At 39.7% G+C, this 17,832-nt stretch overlaps 1 protein-coding gene and 1 non-coding gene across 3 annotated transcripts in view; both read left to right on the top strand.

Annotated features, from left to right (window-relative positions):
- ppp1r16b (protein phosphatase 1, regulatory subunit 16B) overlaps window positions 1–17,832 on the top strand; it is a 57,956-nt gene that overhangs the window by 12,865 nt on the left and 27,259 nt on the right. For both annotated transcript variants that reach the window (XR_003051039.1, XM_008321079.3), the window contains exon 2: window positions 7,201–7,622. Coding sequence is in view for 1 of the 2 variants with exons in the window: in XM_008321079.3 (XP_008319301.2) it covers window positions 7,355–7,622 (268 nt within the window). In the remaining variant the exon portion in view is untranslated. The remainder of the gene's footprint in view (window positions 1–7,200; window positions 7,623–17,832) is intronic.
- trnap-ugg (transfer RNA proline (anticodon UGG)) lies at window positions 3,132–3,203 on the top strand. Its single transcript has one exon. It is a non-coding gene; the product is annotated as a tRNA-Pro (tRNA).

The following is a 17,832-nucleotide window of genomic DNA, read 5'->3' as shown; positions in this document are numbered from 1 at the left end:
GTTCTTCTTCGAACAACAACTTCTTGGCCTCTGAGTATTGTCTATTTGGATTTATCTGGCAGTGTTTGAATGGGAACAAGTTGATATCTTAGTGTTATTAAAAGGGACTATACTAGAGGTGCGATGCGGTTTCTGATTCAGCTCAATACGATACAATCAATTGACAGCGTTCCCCATACTTGAATGAATGATGTTTTTAAATATCTAGGAAACCGTTTTCAACTTTTATTGTGGTTCGGTCTGTTTGTTTTTTATTTCTGATCTTACTCATTCAAAGCTACAGGTTCATTCATGTTAATGTATTCCTTCAGCAAAACAATCTCCATTAGTTCAACTGATTATGTTTCCTCAGAAAAAAACCCCAATCATTAATAACTTCTGTGAAAACATTCAGATGGAAAAGTGCGTTTTTTAAAACTGGACACAGACTATTGAGCAGGAGGCTGTTTGTCTTTGTCTCCACTTTATTTTAACTTCTCCTAACATTGAACATTTGCAAAATCATTCACACACACATGCACCCACAGATTTCCGGCTTAAACTTTCTGCGAACCACTCACAGCTCAGAATTATCTTCCGTCTGTCAGCTCATTGTATTCGGTGTTAACTCGGTTTGGGTTTTTTTTTTGCCTCACTTACTCACATACAGTATCAATGCTTGTTATAACTGTCAATGATGAAAAGGAGAAAAATAATGATAATTAGGAGAATGAATGCTAAACTGATGGAGCTCTTGTGCTGAATTGTCAGTTGGACATGACAGGCAATTATATGATCCAGTCCAACACACTCACCCTGCTGCTGCGTAGAGTTCCTGTGTTCTATTTTGTTCGGTATCTGGAAATTCTCACTTGGTTTTAGCTTCAATCCTAAAAATTCTTTACAGATTTTGCTGCAGGTTTGCAGCAGAGAAGAGGAAGTACTATTTTGTTGATTGATTGTTTGTTTATATTAAGCTATTTGGAAAGCAGAGTTGTCTTACTCTTGTTTTTAGAGGACACTTGAAGTATCTTATAATCGTAGTCAATACTGAAACTTTTGAATTATTCAGAAGTATAACTGCAATCAATGATTTGATTGAATTGATTAATACAACAAATGGTAATCAATTTGTTCAGGATTGCTGTTATGAGTTTCTGAAGTCGAATGAAACGTAAACTCCTTTTTCCACCAGACAAACAAAAATATAACCTAGAAAACATTTTGTTAGGATAAATGAATAGCGTGGACAAATTACATCCAGCCATCAGGCGAGGGCCGGTCATGCCATGGACATTTGACCAGTCCATCACAAGGCCACAGATAGAGACAAAAGAAAATCTATTTACACTCAAGAAAATCCACCGAACACAGGGAGAACAAAATTAGAACTGGAAATGTCCTTACAATCTGTTGCTCACCCTTCTGCAGCCCAGAGAAAAGAATTTAACCTTTAAGCTCGCCATTATTCACGGCATCAGTCCTGTTCTGTCGTGTTCTATCACACAAGGATAAAATGAATTCTCGTTCATCGCAGCTGAGGGCCATGTTGGTGAAGTCATTTCGACAGAAGTAGAGAAATTCTAAGGAATTGAGCATCGTTACTCTGATGATTCCAGTATCGAATGACGTTTGACGTCAAACATTTTAGTAGTTTTCAGAATAAATTATGTGCTTACATCACATATTTCTGACCTGGTTTGTCGAGGATCTGTGTAATGTCTCCGTCGGTGCTGTTTTTTTTGTCAGTGAGCGTGTGAAATACAATGTGTAACATTCTTATCTGAAGCTTCAGAGCTGATTGAGGTCAATCTGTAATTTGCTGCCTGGGCCCTGGGGAGCAGCAGTGATATCGCCACAGTTGCTAAAAGCCCCCCCGTTCTTAAGAACAGCACGTTGCACCGTGCATTCAAAGACCTTTACATTTTTTTTTTGATTTTCTTATGCTCATGATGGTTCATGCAATGTCCGCATCATCCTGCAGATGTTTACTGTAAGTCCCAACAGTATTCGCTGTGCTTTTGTCATTCTTGTTGTTCACCTGTAAATATTGCAAAAAACCCCCATCAGGCCACCGACTTCCCTTTTCGCTTTAATCATCATCACAACCCACAGACGACACGTCAGAGTCGAAACTTCCTGTCTGATTTCACGATAGCAAAAGGTGCTGACAATCAAGACGTAAGAAACAATTAGAAAGACTGCCTTCCTTCACAGTCACTGTTGAAACTTCATACTGTAAATTATTTACTATTTATTTATAAGTATTTGGCATATTTTCAATATTAAACCTAAACCATAAATACAGCAGCAGGTGCAGCACACAGCTACCTCAGTGATACAGTCATTATTACGCAGACCAATCAGTCTTAGTCCAGGAAGTGCAGGAAAACACAAAAAGAAGCCAAAACTCTGCCAAGGCCCCTCGGTTTTAATTCACTCAGCAGTTTGCACTTGGATCAACACCAAAAAGTAATAATGTGGTTCTTGGGCTTCTATACAAACTGAAAAATGTGTCCAAATGTGTTTGTTTATTGTTGCTAGTAACTAACTAAACTAAGTAAAACTAAAAACAACGATGATTGATGATGGAGGTAAAATTATATTTTAAACCTGAGAAACTTCATCCGCATTTGGGGGGGAAACAAGTACCGAACTCAGTGATGCTTGTACATTGGCAATAATTGAGCAGCATCTTCTTCAGCCAAGGGTAGAAGTTCAAGCCAAGAAGTTAATGTGGTTGAAAACAGAAAGATTTGAAACTCACTCTGTTGTAACAAGGCTCCCAATTGATGCTGTAACCCTGGATGTTAGATTAAAGTGTACCAAAAGAAAATATATTGTTAGAAAAAGAAATGCTAACATGGTGTTTACCCTGAAGTGCAACGACATCGACACTAACTTTATGAAAAAGATTGTAAAGTTTGAAGTGCTCCCTACTTACTTAGAAAACTGCCTGATGTGCTACTGCAATGAAAACTGCAAACAAATTCTCATCTTAAAGAAATCTTAAATCTTGCTAAACAAGTACGATCCACAGAAACCTGTTCCCAAGCTGGGCTTTGATAGTCTGATCCTCTTCGATGTGTAAATTCCTGAATATTCCATGAAGGAAAAACAATTTTTGCCAAAATTTGTTTAGATGATCCTATGGCTCGTTGGTCTAGAGGAATGATTCTCCCTTTGGGTGCGAGAGGTCCTGGGTTCAATTCCCGGACGAGCCCTTTATTGACATTTGGGACTTATTATCAAAGCGTTCTGGATGTATTTTACCCATTACCTGTATTGTATACTTCACCTCTCATGTTATAACGGATGTGGTAATCACATAGTACATATAATGTATATGACAAATTAAGCTGCTGATGTTGTTAACCTTCCTTTCGGTCTTTGTTATGTGTTCTCCCTCTGATAGTTCTGGACATGTAGTATTAGGCTGTAGGATTGGCGGTGTGTTATTTGGATAGAGTACTGACAATAGTCACGGTGGTTCTCAGTTGCTAATTGTGTTTGTGTATTATTTTTGTGTCTCTTGTGTCTTGCTGTCTTTGTGTTTGTGCGACTAACATTGTTAAAGCTGCTTTGATTTCCCCCCTGATTGGATCACGGTCGGTTCCTGGGTTTTATATTCCTGATGCTGATGACAGTGATCATCAAAGGCAGCCAAAGAAAGCACCGCATGTTTCTTGTTCCAGGCACGCCCTGGTTAGGGTTAATCCGCATCAGGACACGATGAAACATTGTTGTCTTTTTATGTTGCTCTCGACCTCTTCCACTCCGACACCGACAGATATACAGCACAGAAGATTGATAGAGCATCGAGCATGAAATCTCCTCTGATGTATTTGACTCAGAGTGTATGATCCACGTCAGTGTTTTCAAGGTGTAATCAAAGTCTGTTTGCTGGGAGAGACGCACCCAGTAGTTTGGCGTTCGGGGAGCAGCACCGCCTCAGGGAAGAGTCCTAGAGTCAGAACCAGTTTTGTTTATATATTTAGGAAATACCTCCAGGTATTTCATTGACTGGGTTTGTTTGCTACAGATGCCTCCTAAAGGGAAAAAGTAAAGGGATAAACCTTTAAAAAATCCAATAAAATTAAAAAAAGTAAAGGGATAAACCTTTAAAAAAATCCAATAATCTTGAAGTTTAATTTTCTCATGGGGCACCTGGTAGCCCCTGTGGACTACCTAAGGTGCCGGTGGGGTACGTTCTAAAAATAAAACTAGTTAAGGAGGGTCAAAAATTGTCTGTTCCAGAACTGATTATTATTACATTGTTCGGGGAGTTTGATACAAACAAATAGCTTTTTGTATTACTGAATGGGTGAATAGTCTTTGCCGATGATTATGTAATTTTTCAAACGGTAAAGTAAGGTCGTTAAAAGTATGTTTTACCATTTAAAAGTTGATCGATTTTAAGTAACTTTTTCGTATTGCTCGAAAGCTAAATTGAAATTAAAAATGGCATTAGATTGACAGATATGATTGATTGTCACCGTTTTCCTTCTTCTAAAATGAAACTGTAGTAGATGCTGAACCACTCTGTACTTACAGTGTTGGCCATCTGTCTTCATTTAAAGGTTTAGGTGGGGAGGAAAAAGTGCTGACAGCATTAATTTCAAATTCCTCCTGAATAATTTGAGGCCCTGCTGGTAATCCTCTCGTGAACGACCTTTGGATCCTGACCCAGTCTTAGCAAATCATTTTCTGTAAACCAATTTGCTGTGTTAAACACATCCCTCAGCTGTTTCACAAAACGCTCCTACAGACTCTACCCACTGCTGTCATCTGGCCGACAGGCTGTGTTGCAGCGGGGTGATAAAGATTACGCCATTGTTTTAGCATCCTCTGTATAAGTACGGCTAGGTTTTATGTGAATGTGAGATGCAAGCGCCCAGAAACCCAGCCTCGAAACATTTTTTCCCACCTAGAGGCATATGTCTCTTTCCTGACAAGATTGTCTATCAATAGTTTAAGAAAAAGACCTTAAAAGTATAGAGTCAGCTGCTGAGCTGCTCTCCTCCGACATGTTGTGAAATGTTATACGATAATTATGCCCCTGCTTAAAACGTAACCACAGAATTAAACTAATGCACTTTTTCAAATGCAGTCAAATTTGCATTTCACGACGAAAAAGGTTATATTTGTGAAAACTATTGATTAGGTTAATCATGATTAATTGTGATTGCCAGCAGAACATCTCTCCTGAAGCTCAAGCCCCGCAGGACACATGGCATTTTAAGATGGCATTTTAAGACATAACTAATAATAATGATAGCACTGATATTAATAATGGACAGGGGTAATTATCCGATGTTAGCCTAATTTTGTCTAATGAGGTAATATTCGCTAAAAATCAAGGTGTTCACAGTGTTTTCTCTACAGCCCTGTTTCTGAGATTCAATTCTAACACTGCTAGCACCTCACAGGCCTCTCTCTTCGTCCTTCCTCTTATTCACATTACTGCCACCTACTTGGTTAGTTTTCCACAGCTATATATTTAAAGCAGCCAATGAATGTGCATGAAGTCATCCTGTAACAGAAAGTCTGTGAAACACGGACAATAACGATAAAGGGATTTAATGAATGAATCCAATATTTTTCGACACTATCCCTTTCGGTACTTGATCGCAGACAATGTTTGCTGTTTGTCATTCTTGACAACTAACATGAAAAATACCTAACCGAGGGTCTATAGTGGTATTTTATTTATACATTGTATACATAAATGTATACAATTTCTTCAATCCTTTTAAATATAATGCCTGTAATTTCTGTAGCCTGGCGTCCTGTAGAACTGCACTCATGGACACGCTGAATGGAGTTAGAACATTTTGGGAAGACAGCTGACTCATTTTGTGGATCCGTGGCTCATTCCTGTAGCCCAGAGGCAGGATGTAGGTAGTAGCAGGACTGTGCAGTCTTTATGAGCTGAATAACCAGAAAATAAAACTTTAAAACCAGAACATTTTCTAGTCGGTGCACCAGATGAGCAATTTCTAGTAAAAAAAACATATCAGTAGCCGTGTTTGCTGTCAGTTACTGGTCCTGAGAAACACACTCTGTGGGAACTTCCATTAAGGCTGAGGTGCTTTTTTTTTTTTTTTTCTCGTCAAGGTAATCGTTTGCCTGTTTGTCGATAGACTGATGTGACACATGCACAGAAAAGCACGTTTGACAATGGAAAATGAACAGCTGCAAGAGATGCTGAAGGAAGTGATTCTTATGTTTGTTTCCTGTCCAATTTGTTTTGTCGCAGAATTGTAATATTGGCTTGTGGCAGACCTCTCAGTCGCAGTTTCCTCAGGCGATGCTGACTGTAGGCTTTCATGTGTGGAGGTTTTGCAGACATGAGCCGTTTCCATCATTGTCTATCGACAGCTGAATTTGTTGTGGTGAATGTATTTATATTAGTGTGTTTTGGCTGCAGTGTTGAAAGCACTTATTCATGATATGATGTGTTTAAATGTATATTTAGGTCATATGTGTGGGTCTGCCTTAAATCAGACACTCAAATAGAAGCCAGGCACAATTCACCTTTACTCCATGAGGTTACAAGAAGATAAAGTCGTTTCATTCAGAAATATAAACCAGTGTTTTATGTTTGTTTAACGAAATAAGTGAGATCAGGACAAATGATCTCTCCTTCAACTCGACTCCCTTTATCAATTTGACAACAACAACTGCTGTCTACGTGAGGTGTTCAGGAAGTGGTTGTTCTTAGGGCAGGAGGCAGTCAGAGATTTGTAGCAGCTTACAACAGAAATGAAAAAACATTCTTTCTGTACAAACAATTTAGATAAAGAAAAGGGAAAAAAAATCCTCTAGATTCTCCTGAAAGGTAAAATGCCGTCTCATTAAAACCCTAATAAATATGAACGGACAAAGTGGCTGCCTGACAAAGACAATTTTAATGGAAGAGAAAGAATGGAGAATTTTTTTTATCCTCATCATAATTTAAAACAGAGGCTAAGACAACAAAGAAAGTTGTCCAGAGGTTTGTCACCCGGTGAGGTCAACTCTGACCTTTTTTAGCTCTAAGTGCATTAGAGTATGCTCACATAAAATTACTATTGTTTTCCCAGAGGACAAGCATTTACTGTGCTTTCTCTACCACAGTACAGTACATCCACGCTTTATTTACTGGTGTAATGAAATAAAAAGTAGGTCACATTCTGACAAACGTTTTCTTAACCGTTCTCTTTCTGTCTCCTCACTCAGGGGGTTTACGGCCACTAAAAGGATGGTGATGCCATCGACAGGAGGAGGCCACAGCCGACGGTGCAGCCTTCTCTAAAAAGAAAATAAACCCGTATTATTTTTTCCCCCCTCTCGCCGCTATCACCCACCACTGCCAGCCCCGTTTCCTGGAGTTATGGCTAACCACCTTGAGCTGATCCAGGAGCTGCAGCAGCTGGACAAAGTGCCCAGTCTGGAAAGGCTGCGGGCGGCCCAGAAGAGGCGCACACAGCAGCTGAAGAGATGGGCCGTGTACGAGAAGGAGATGCAGCACAAGAAGCGAAAGGCGGACAAGAAGGGACGCGGCCTAAACAGCCTCCAACGCGCGGAGTTCAAGAAGCACGTGTCCTTTACAGCCAGCGTGGCACTCCTGGAGGCATCGGCCAGGAATGATCCAGATGAAGGTAAAGACATCATGAGTCAACTTTAGATCCATTGGTAGTTAACCTGTTTTATGAACAATGACCCAGGCTGTATAAGTCACAACACTTTTTTTTAAAGGAATATCAAATCACGTTTAGATGTGACATTTATTTTGTCGTTGGAGCGCAGCACGCAGCTTATTGATGGCAGAATACCAAAAAATGACTTTAGAATCTGATTGCGGCCTCACCTGAGTATTTCAGCTGGTCATCAACATGCCAAGGTCAGAAAAATGATTAGCTTTTACCCGAACAGGTCTCTCCATTTGAACTGAACTGAGCTGAGTTTGTTTCTGCCCCCAGTATATTTTATCACTGAAAAATAATGAAGTTGTCACACTGAGATGAAACTGTCAGGTTTTAATTAAAATTTCTATGGATGGAGTCACTCTATTTGCAGATAATAGATGTTTTTTTTTCTCTCTCTCTCTCTCTCTCCAGTACACACAGTCCTTGCAATGCTCTAGCTGCTCCAACAATGTGCCACTGATGCAGATATGATAAGAGGCTACTAATCTCTCTTCACACTGCAGTGATTTTAAACTTGGTGATTTGACTCTGCACAGATTTCTGTTTTATTGCAATTTTCCCAAATCAAACTAAACTACTACCCACGTAAGTGTTCGACAGTTGGGAATGGAAAAGGAAATAAAGTTGAGCAGAGTTGAGCAGAAGCACCATTATTGTCTGCTGGTTGTTGCTCGAACACTGCGTTGCAGTAATACAGAGGATGTGATGTACATACATTTAATGTACCTACTGTTAATATGGACCGGTACAAGAGTTGGATGGAGTCATTGTCAGTTTTTTTAATAATTTCAAATTTCTAATTAATGCCAGGCGAATGGCAGGCTTCTTTCCTTTGTGGAGCTTTGAATGCACAGACACTGTCTATCCTTTTGATGCTACCAGCTAATGATAACCATGAATGAGGCAGAGAGATAAAAAGACACAGACAGGAAGTAGTGATGTCCACACAGCTCCAGCAGCAGCTGGGCAGCCCAGGAGCCTGATAATCTCCTATGGTTCCCTGTGGTCCTTGAATGCTCAAACACACATCATGGCTCCACACAATGTTTTGATCAAGCACAGCTTGCGGCCATTCTTCATCCTCATTAAAATGTACGCATGAGGCTATCATTGATTTTTTTTTAGATTTTTTTTTTTTTTTAGTCACAATGTTCCTTTATGCCAGCTGGGTAGACATTTGGGCTGTCCAATGATGAAGCTGATTCATCATATGATAGCTGTGGATAAATCACGATTAATCATGATTATTTGTTATCATACTTAATCATGATTACCGTATTTTCCGGAGTTGGCAATCGTGTCAGTTAGTTCGTCAGTCGTAGTCTTAGTTAATGCCCTCTGCACGTTGAGGAACCAGGAATTAAAGAATGAGATTAAAGTGCAAAATCTCACATCGTTTTCACCATGTGGATAAAAGTAAAGGCAGATGAACACACAGAAAGATGGTGATTGACTTTGACCTCTGGGCAGCCCTTCCAGCACCAAGCCCTTAATAACATGAGGCACAACAATGGCTAGACTGAGTCCTGTATAATTCTAATTGTTTAGAGTGGTTAAGTAATTACTCTGCTCCTCCTGCTACTGTGACTATATCTGTAGCAGTATGTCAAACTTTATCTATATGTCACTTTCTAAACAGAGCAATAGGTCGAGTAAAACATTACATGCAATTGACAAGGAAATACAATATAAAAGACTACAAGAGATTAGAGAGTTTTTTAAAAGCAAATTATTTGGTTGAACAGAGTTACTTCTAACACAGATTTTTAGTGTTGATCGACATTCCCTCTGGGTTTTCACACTTTGTTTTCGAACTCAGCCCGTGTGTCACCTCTGAGAACATTTTGCCCTTTATGTACCAGAATGACTAACAATAAAAAGCAGCAGCACAGGCATATATATATACATATTTATATATGTATATATGTATATTTATATATATGTATATGTGTGTATATGTATATATGTGTATATATGTATATATCTATATATGTGTATAAGCATATGTATATATGTGTATATATATTTATATATCTATATATGTGTATAAGTATATGTATGTATGTATATACACATATATAGAAATATATATAAACAAAATCAGATTCCTCTGTTAAGTACTAGCTGTTAATCACGAGGTGTCCAATTGTGTGTAACCTCTCGCTCAAATATAGATTAGGCTTGGTCCAATTTTTTTCATGTCCGATGCCAATTTTGCAACTTAGAGTATACCGTAATCCGATGCCTTTTTTCTGTCCCCTCCAGCATACTGTTGCTTAGTTGATAGTGTCCATGTTTCTGGCATGTCGTGCAAAGTAAGTTTGAGCATTTGTGTTGTAAAGGTTATAGTTGTTGTTGTTTTATGTCCGATCCTGAAATTTTAACCAGTATCGGATAGAACTATCTCTATTCAAATACCAAATATTGTTAGGTCTAAGTGTGTATTTCGAACAGTGGAGGGAGGCTTTGGATGTAAAGTCTTGATTGATAGAGGACGAAGGTTCAGAGTGAAAGGAGAGACGTCCCTTGGTCTAGTTCTCATTGCACTTTGCCCTCTGACAGTAATGGACTTGACAACAGTGGAATTACTGTAATGCTCCTCAGCCTCTGGTCTTACACTGATGACTTTCTGTTCAGAAAACTGCAGACGCTGTGGTCAGGAGGCACAGACAAAAGAGGACTGATGGAGATCATTGTTATGACTTGTCTGGGTTTGTCCATCAGCAGAGTTAGCTCTCCTCTGTTTCCCACCCCTGTGCTCTATTTATTCTCCCACACACGTGGCTTCATCCATGCAGGGCAATAATTACCACCTTTATTTTCTAACTCACAAAATCATAACTTGTATCTGGATGGCGGAGAAGCGGGGCTGAAAATGGAGGTTGCTTTTTTTAGCGGCTGTGGTTTTTGCTTTTGGTTCACCCCCGTTTCTTTTATTCTGCCTTATTATCATCATCACGAAAATACAGGGCAGGAATAAAGCTCTCCAGTTACCGACCGAAGAATTCAAACGTTAAGCACCACCTCCTATTTTCTTTTCAGGGCCATTTGTGTGTAAATTAGTTGTCGGCAGGGCTTTTTTGTCGTCTCCTGCTGCCTTATTAAACTGGTAAGGCCTTCTCCTCAGAGGCCAGCGACGGGCTTGGCTGCTCACCGGCATATGGCAGTTACAGAGTGGCGTTAAAAAAAGGCACTCAGGAACGGAACGACGAGGAGATGACGGCGAAATGTTTCTCAGGGGATGTAAACAATTGTCACTTTGACTGCTGTGTCTTTGTTACAGACCAACTTTTGAATGTTTCACTGTGGAAAACATAAAAGATCTGTTGTTTTTACTTTTGACTCCACAGTCCTGGAATTCCTCCCCGTAGTCTGAAGAAGGATCCCTTTATGTTATGTAACAATTTTATTAACTGACAAAATATTTGAATGCAATGATGCCCAAGGATATGGATCAAAGACAGTTGAAAATCTACGCTGAAATCAAATTTGAAGAGGATAATTAAATAGAGAGGACATGAAAAAGGAGGCGGGGAGATAATTATAGTCTTTTTCAGCCGTACTGCATATTAATCTGCAATAGAAAAGTGTTGTGTTGAAGAATCATGATCCTCTCTGGTATTTCTGTCGTTTTCAGTCTTGCTTCTCTGCTGTTCACACAGACTGGATTTTTACTGTCTGTTTTATGTGATGGTTAATATTTGCCTAAATTTACGATGATTGGAGTCGACGATAACGAAGACAGGTGTTCAAATGAAATGGTTTATATTACAGACATTATCATATTTGGAATACAGTGTTATCCTTTCGCTCCCTCAGTACATCACACTTTTTTTTTTTAATCTGACCTCTTGAAATTTTTGCTGTATCGCATTTGCGAACGATTGCTCGTAGCTTTACCTAGATAAGATTGTACTCAGCATACTATTGGTTAATACAATGCGTACTCGGTGTACTATTGGCTAATTGAGAATGCTCTTCTGTTCCTCACACTGATTGGCTCATGCATCGTAGCATCTCCCCTCGTCTGTCGGCCACTCTCTCGTTCACTTCGCTCTGCGTCGCCATTATACAACTCTACTGTGGATATAATAGTGTAGCAATACATGGTAATACAGTCTAGGGAAGGTTGATAACAGTGTGGGGGAGGATTGTAAAGGATAAATATGTACGTAAATAATATAATAACTATCTTGTCTCTACATCGCAATTTTTCCCATTTAGCGGTGGGTCTTGGAGCGTAACTACCGCGATAGGAGAGGGATCACTGTATATATATTTTTTTCAATCCCACTGGAAATATTCAAACAAACAAGTTGTAGCTGTCCTTTGCTTTTTATGGAAAGTTCCTTCTTCCTTTGAGCAGAAGGTCTTCCTTTCTTCAAAGATCATCTAATGAAAACTAATTTCTCTAAAACTTTCAACAATTTGCAAAAGACTCACAAAAACAAGTCAGTCGGTGTCAGCCTCGGATTTAACTAATGATTTATCTTAATTTGTGAAAAACCCTGACACACGGTCTTGCCAGTAACTTTAATTTGTTCAGCAAATGTAATTATTGTCTAATACCTTGTCACGTGACTTTGTACAGTGGGAGGCATGGCACAGTTCAATTATCACAGGTCATGCTGTGAACGATGATGGAAAACTTAGCATTTCATCTTCAAACAAACACATTAGATGTAGTTTCCAGATTTGCCCTCATTAACCCTTAAACTATAATTAATCAAAGCTGCTAATGGCTTTGGAATTGACAGTTTTAAGATAAACCCCGAAAGCATCAGTGGAATTCTTGGTTCTACTTGTTTGTGTGAAGGATAACGTAGCACTTTCTGTGTTTGTGCTCGTCTTACATCAAGTAAGAAGTTGAGGAGAACTTCTCACCTTTTTTTAACCTGGTGATCTCACCACTAACCATTGTGCTGTACTAGCTGACCAGTTACTAATATGTTTGCTCAATCTGACTTGTGTGATCTCTGATACACAAGTCCAGTCTCTGAAACTGGACTGTAATGTAGCGGAATGGACACTTACTGTAGGACACAGCTTGTTTATTAATTTGATCATCAGCTCATACAGCAGGACATAAAATATTCCTTCTTCCCTTACTAGGAAAATTATTCTGCAGTTTTCAGAGTCAAAAGTTCAAAATCAGCGTTTTTGGCAAGTCTGCGTAAATTCTTAGCATTTTATTTTACCAAAATAACCAACAGGAATTCACTTTTAAAGTACATTTCTTTTTTTAACTCTGTTAACTTGGCATTTTATCAAACAAGTATCTCAATAACATTCAAATAAATCATAACTTCACCTAATCTGAAGGCAGGTGAAATGTCAAAGGGGAGATTTTCACTAGCTCGCCGCCGTTTTGGTTTCACCACCTATGTGACCATTTACACTGAGCAGTTGATTGCTTAAATGGAGTTTGACGTTTCACACCCAATACAGGCTAAAGTCCAGAGTCCAGACTTGGGCGATTACGACGAGGACGAGACTCTGCTCCAGACATTTGTGGTCTAGAGGTAATCGATACTAAATGAGTTTCTGCTTAGTTGCGCTCCTCCTCTTCTCCTCTCTTGCTGTGTCTCTATAAATTTAACATTCCTCCATGGGCCAGTCACACTCATTTCCTCCAGGCTTAGCTGCTCAGTCTGGCACACACTGACCCTGCTGTCTCTTTCTCGACTGTTGCTCGTTCAAGCGGCTCTGCCCTGGGCAGAGGTGACAGACTCATTCTACTCATGCAACGTCATTTAGATTGAAGTTTTAAAAAAGGTAATTGTATATAAAAAAGGAAAACAAATCTGATAAAGTCCAATTGGGCAGAGTGTGATACTGTATCGGTTTACAGAGCAGGATTTATCAGCCTATGAAAATGTCAGACTTCAAACTCCCCTGCCATGTAACTGTCATCGTACAGCAAGGTGCTATAAATCAAATGATAAGGCTTTAGTGACTGTCTGATTTATTATGCCTCTATACTGGGAACAAACTAGCACGTATACAGAGGAGACATCAGTGTAAATGCAGGTTAATCACTCACTGAAAAGGTCAGTGTCAGGTAGTGAAATATTACTAAGTTTTTATTCTTTTTATATGAAGCAGACAATGGTGCAATGGTTCCCAAGGTTAGAGGATGGAATCCCCTAAGGCATTGTTTCCCAAAGACTGGGTCGCGACCCTCAGGTGGGTCGCAAGAGATTTTTTATGGGTGGTCTCGCATCATGTTTCCCAGGAGTTTACGAATAATGTCTATTGACATGGGTCGCAAAGGTTTGTGAATTTTAAGATATGGGTCCCCGGAAAAAAAGTTTGGGAAACGCTGCCCTACAGGGCACAGAGCTAATGGAAGCTAATAGAGTTATAATTTGGATATTTTTCTTTATTTGTGCCTTCCACGTCTCTAAAGCCTTTGACTTTCCCTCTCCCTTTTCTCCTTCAGACGCTCAGACGCCAGATGAACCTCATTTATTGAAACATTCGCAATTTATTCTTCCAGTGTTTAATGTCAGTGCCTCCATCACCTCTGCCTCACTGGTTCCAAATACTATGATAACAGCCCCTAACAGCCTTTGTCATAAAGGACAACATGGAGAGTTCAGTGATGTAGTTGTTTCACGCACCACCTCACTACAACGCTCATTTCATTTTGCCGCTACATTCCAATTGCCCCCATGTACCGCCGCTGTTTCTGCTACCTCTATGACTATTTTGGGTTCAGATGAAGTCTTTAGTGAGCTTTATCACACTAAAAAGTAAAAAGCCAAAACATCTCACTGAGTTACCCCTTCCCTCTCCTACTAGTTTCCACATCAGTCAGGTCCCCCAGGAGAACCCAGACTCTCCCAGACAGTTCACTCACATTACCATGGTAACCAAGGCAGACATACTGTAGTGAGGTCCAGGCAGCAGTGGCCCAGAGCCTCTCAGCTGGCAGGGCACAAATAGTGCATCGTCCTTGCTGCTGCTGCTGTTTGGGAAAATACATTAGCGATGGGTGGACTTGGCTGCGATTGCTGGTCCTAATTCCCATCATGTTGTGAATAGAGGAAATGCTCAGACTTAGTTAGTAAAGATTTGAATGAGACAAGATGGTCATTGTTGTTTCCCTGTGAATTTGGACACTCTTAAGTTCACACTTTTGCTACCATAGTATAGCTGGAAACCAACACCATGTTCTAAAACTTGACTGTATTCTCCAGAAGAGCACAGAGCAGGTTTGAGTTGAACAGTTTACAACAAGCTAGCATTGTCCATTCCTTAGTTATTCTTGAATAGAGTTTCCCCTCTTGCCTCCAAGTGGCACCCAAGAAGTCTTTAAGTGGCAGCAGGTGCTGAGCTTGATCCACTGATAACAATTCCCTAAATGATCCAGAACCCTGATTCTGTCCCACTCACTGTAAACACTCCTCGATTCTGTCCCACTCACTGTAAACACTCTTAAAAATTTCCTCCACCTGCTTACACTTAGTCAAAATGGGCAAACTGTTGTTAGCCATGAAATCCTGGAATCCATCATCCATCCATCCAACCATCCATCCAACCATCATAATCCTTTACAATCTAATCCCATTGCGTTGTGCCAGTGTCGTTGTAACCAGTCAAACACATATAAATTATGTCCCATTACCTTTGGTGTTAACTATGTTGACATTGCACCTGCTGCGCCCCCTCCTACAGCGTGTTATGGTCTTTGGTCGCCTTCTCCGCTGTGCTAATTGCGTCCGCTCAAATCGCCTAACATGCAATTAAAGTGCTATAATAGCTCATCATGCGGAGGATAATTATAACACTCGGCGGAATACTAATTATACCAGTGATCCTCTCTCATAATGTCCTACTAAAACTAATGTCATTCAGCTGCAGCTCCTGGACGAGTGGAGTGACCTTCTTTCTGCACAGCCCACAGTAGGACACAGCTACAGTAACTTGACTGGAAACTTTTCACAGCACAATTGCTTTTATTTTGCTGCAGTGACATCAAAGTTAATTACCAAATCACAGTCACAGGAACCCAAGCCCACGTATGAGTCTGCTTAATGTATCTCTGTCTTCTGTCCGGTCGCAGGAAATTATTCTATCACAAATGAAATGAGGTCATAATGAAACCTTCTGAAGACAGATGGAGATTGTAACAATGTTCTGGGCTGTTACAACTATAATGCGATACAACCAGTTGGATTCTCATTTTGGTTCAGGGGCCACATGCAGCCTGATTAGATGGCAGGTGGGCCAGACCAGTAAAATCATAGTATAATTTACTATAAATGACAATAGCTCCATGTTTTCCCCCATATTTTCCTCTAAAATATGTATAAGTATGTTGATATGAATATGAAAATATTCATATTTAATGAATCATAATTTGATTTTTTTTTCACTTTCACGAAATGAACTGGCAGCTCATTAAGTGGACCAGACTGAACCCCTTAGTGGCCCAGTTTTGGCCTGCGGGCCATATGTTTGACACCGCTGGTTTAAAAAAAAGAGTTCTCTTTAATTCTATGCTTATCATTTTAACTCCTTAAAGTTCTTTCCTTTGTCTTGTTTATGTTTGTCTTGAGGTTTTAAAGAGAATTATATTTTTAAATCCCGTTGCTTTAGAGGGTTTTGAGAATGTTAGGACAACTTTCAGGTCCAAGGCACAATAGTTATTCTGTTACCGAAAAATTAGTTTTCCTTCAGTGTTGGTGTTTTGTAATAAACCCAGTGGATATTGAGCGAATGCAGTTGGCCTCCATTTTTCTTTAGGTGTGGAATGTCACGTTGTTATTGTGCTGTAAATCACGTTGTTATTTGTCTGTCAGAGGCCTGTCCCAGTGGTTAAATGAATAACGTAGTAAAAGCTGAGACTTGTAGGGGGATCAGTGTAGGTTTAACAGCAATCTTTGAGAGTTTGAGAAAAAAAAAGTGGCTTTTCAGCACTATTTTTACTCTTGTTGCAGTTGATGAAACATTTTTAATTATAGTAGTGACTTACTGTTGGGTATAAAAGTACCAAGACTGTTCAAAGAAATTGATGCATCAGTACTAATTAATCTGCAATGAAAAGTTCCTTAAACATTGCTATACTGTAGTAAACCATTTTTATAATTACATTAGCAGCAGCAGTACTGTAGTAAACCATTTTTATAATTACGTTAGCAGCAACAGCTTCTCGAAGCTTTATGCATTGGTACTGCATAAAAAATGTTTAATCAAGGACAGTTTACAGTAAAGGTACATTACTTGTAGTTTCTGTCATCACTGCACATGAATACACAACATTCTACCCAGCTAAGACTCTGCATTAAACCATAAGGAGTTGAAGGCTAACTCTAACAGTACAATCCACGTCTTTACTCCGACTTTAGTCAGAGTCTTAGAAATGTGGTTCTCTTCAGTACGAGCAGATTGGACTAGTATAAAAATACCAGTAAAATTGTTACGTCAGTAGTACACAGACACACCACGGCATTGTCACCTCAATCTAAGATAACAGGAAGGAAGGGTGGCTTTCTCTTCCTGCGCTGCTGTTTGTAATTTAACTTTTATCTTTGGGGAAGAATCTCCTCCAGATCCATCAACTCCTCCAGTGGGAATTTGCGGGAGCCGCCCAGGAAGACACGCACAGCATTTCTGCAGCGTTGTGTAACTGATGTGATGTGCAGGGTGTCGGATAATCACCATGGTGACCACAGGGGTTGTCTGTTCTCAAAGATATGTAAGTGTTTGCCTGGCTTGTTTACGTGGTTCCAGAGGCCGGTGGTGCAGATGGAAATCACCTTCACAGTGTGTCTCACTCCTCTCCGTTCCACTTTGTCTCTGTAGCTTTTGAAATATTTATTCAAATAATATTTAGCGGGAATAATCATGATAAATAATTTGTGATTTGACCTGGTGACTGATGGAAACCGCAGCTGTGTTTGAAGTATACTTCAATGATGTAAAAATGTGTTCCTCAAATGTATGTGAGGAATAAAAAATTCCTGTCGAGCGCTCGGGTGACGTATTTCTCCCTGACAGCGAGTGTGATTGTGTACTCCAGAGCTTCCGTACGTGTGCAGTACGAGGTTTATTTATAATCTGTCTGCTGCAGATTATAGGTTGTGTGTCAACTAATGTGTCCTGTTAATTACATTACATTAATTAGTTTATGCCTCTGAAGGAAGTCTTATTTTTC

Source organism: Cynoglossus semilaevis, chromosome 11, assembly GCF_000523025.1.
Source record: "Cynoglossus semilaevis isolate Cse_v1.0 chromosome 11, Cse_v1.0, whole genome shotgun sequence".
NCBI classification, from domain to species: domain Eukaryota; kingdom Metazoa; phylum Chordata; class Actinopteri; order Pleuronectiformes; family Cynoglossidae; genus Cynoglossus; species Cynoglossus semilaevis.
The sequence above is the reverse complement of the archived record's forward strand: the minus strand, read 5'-3'. Positions and strand labels throughout refer to the sequence as shown.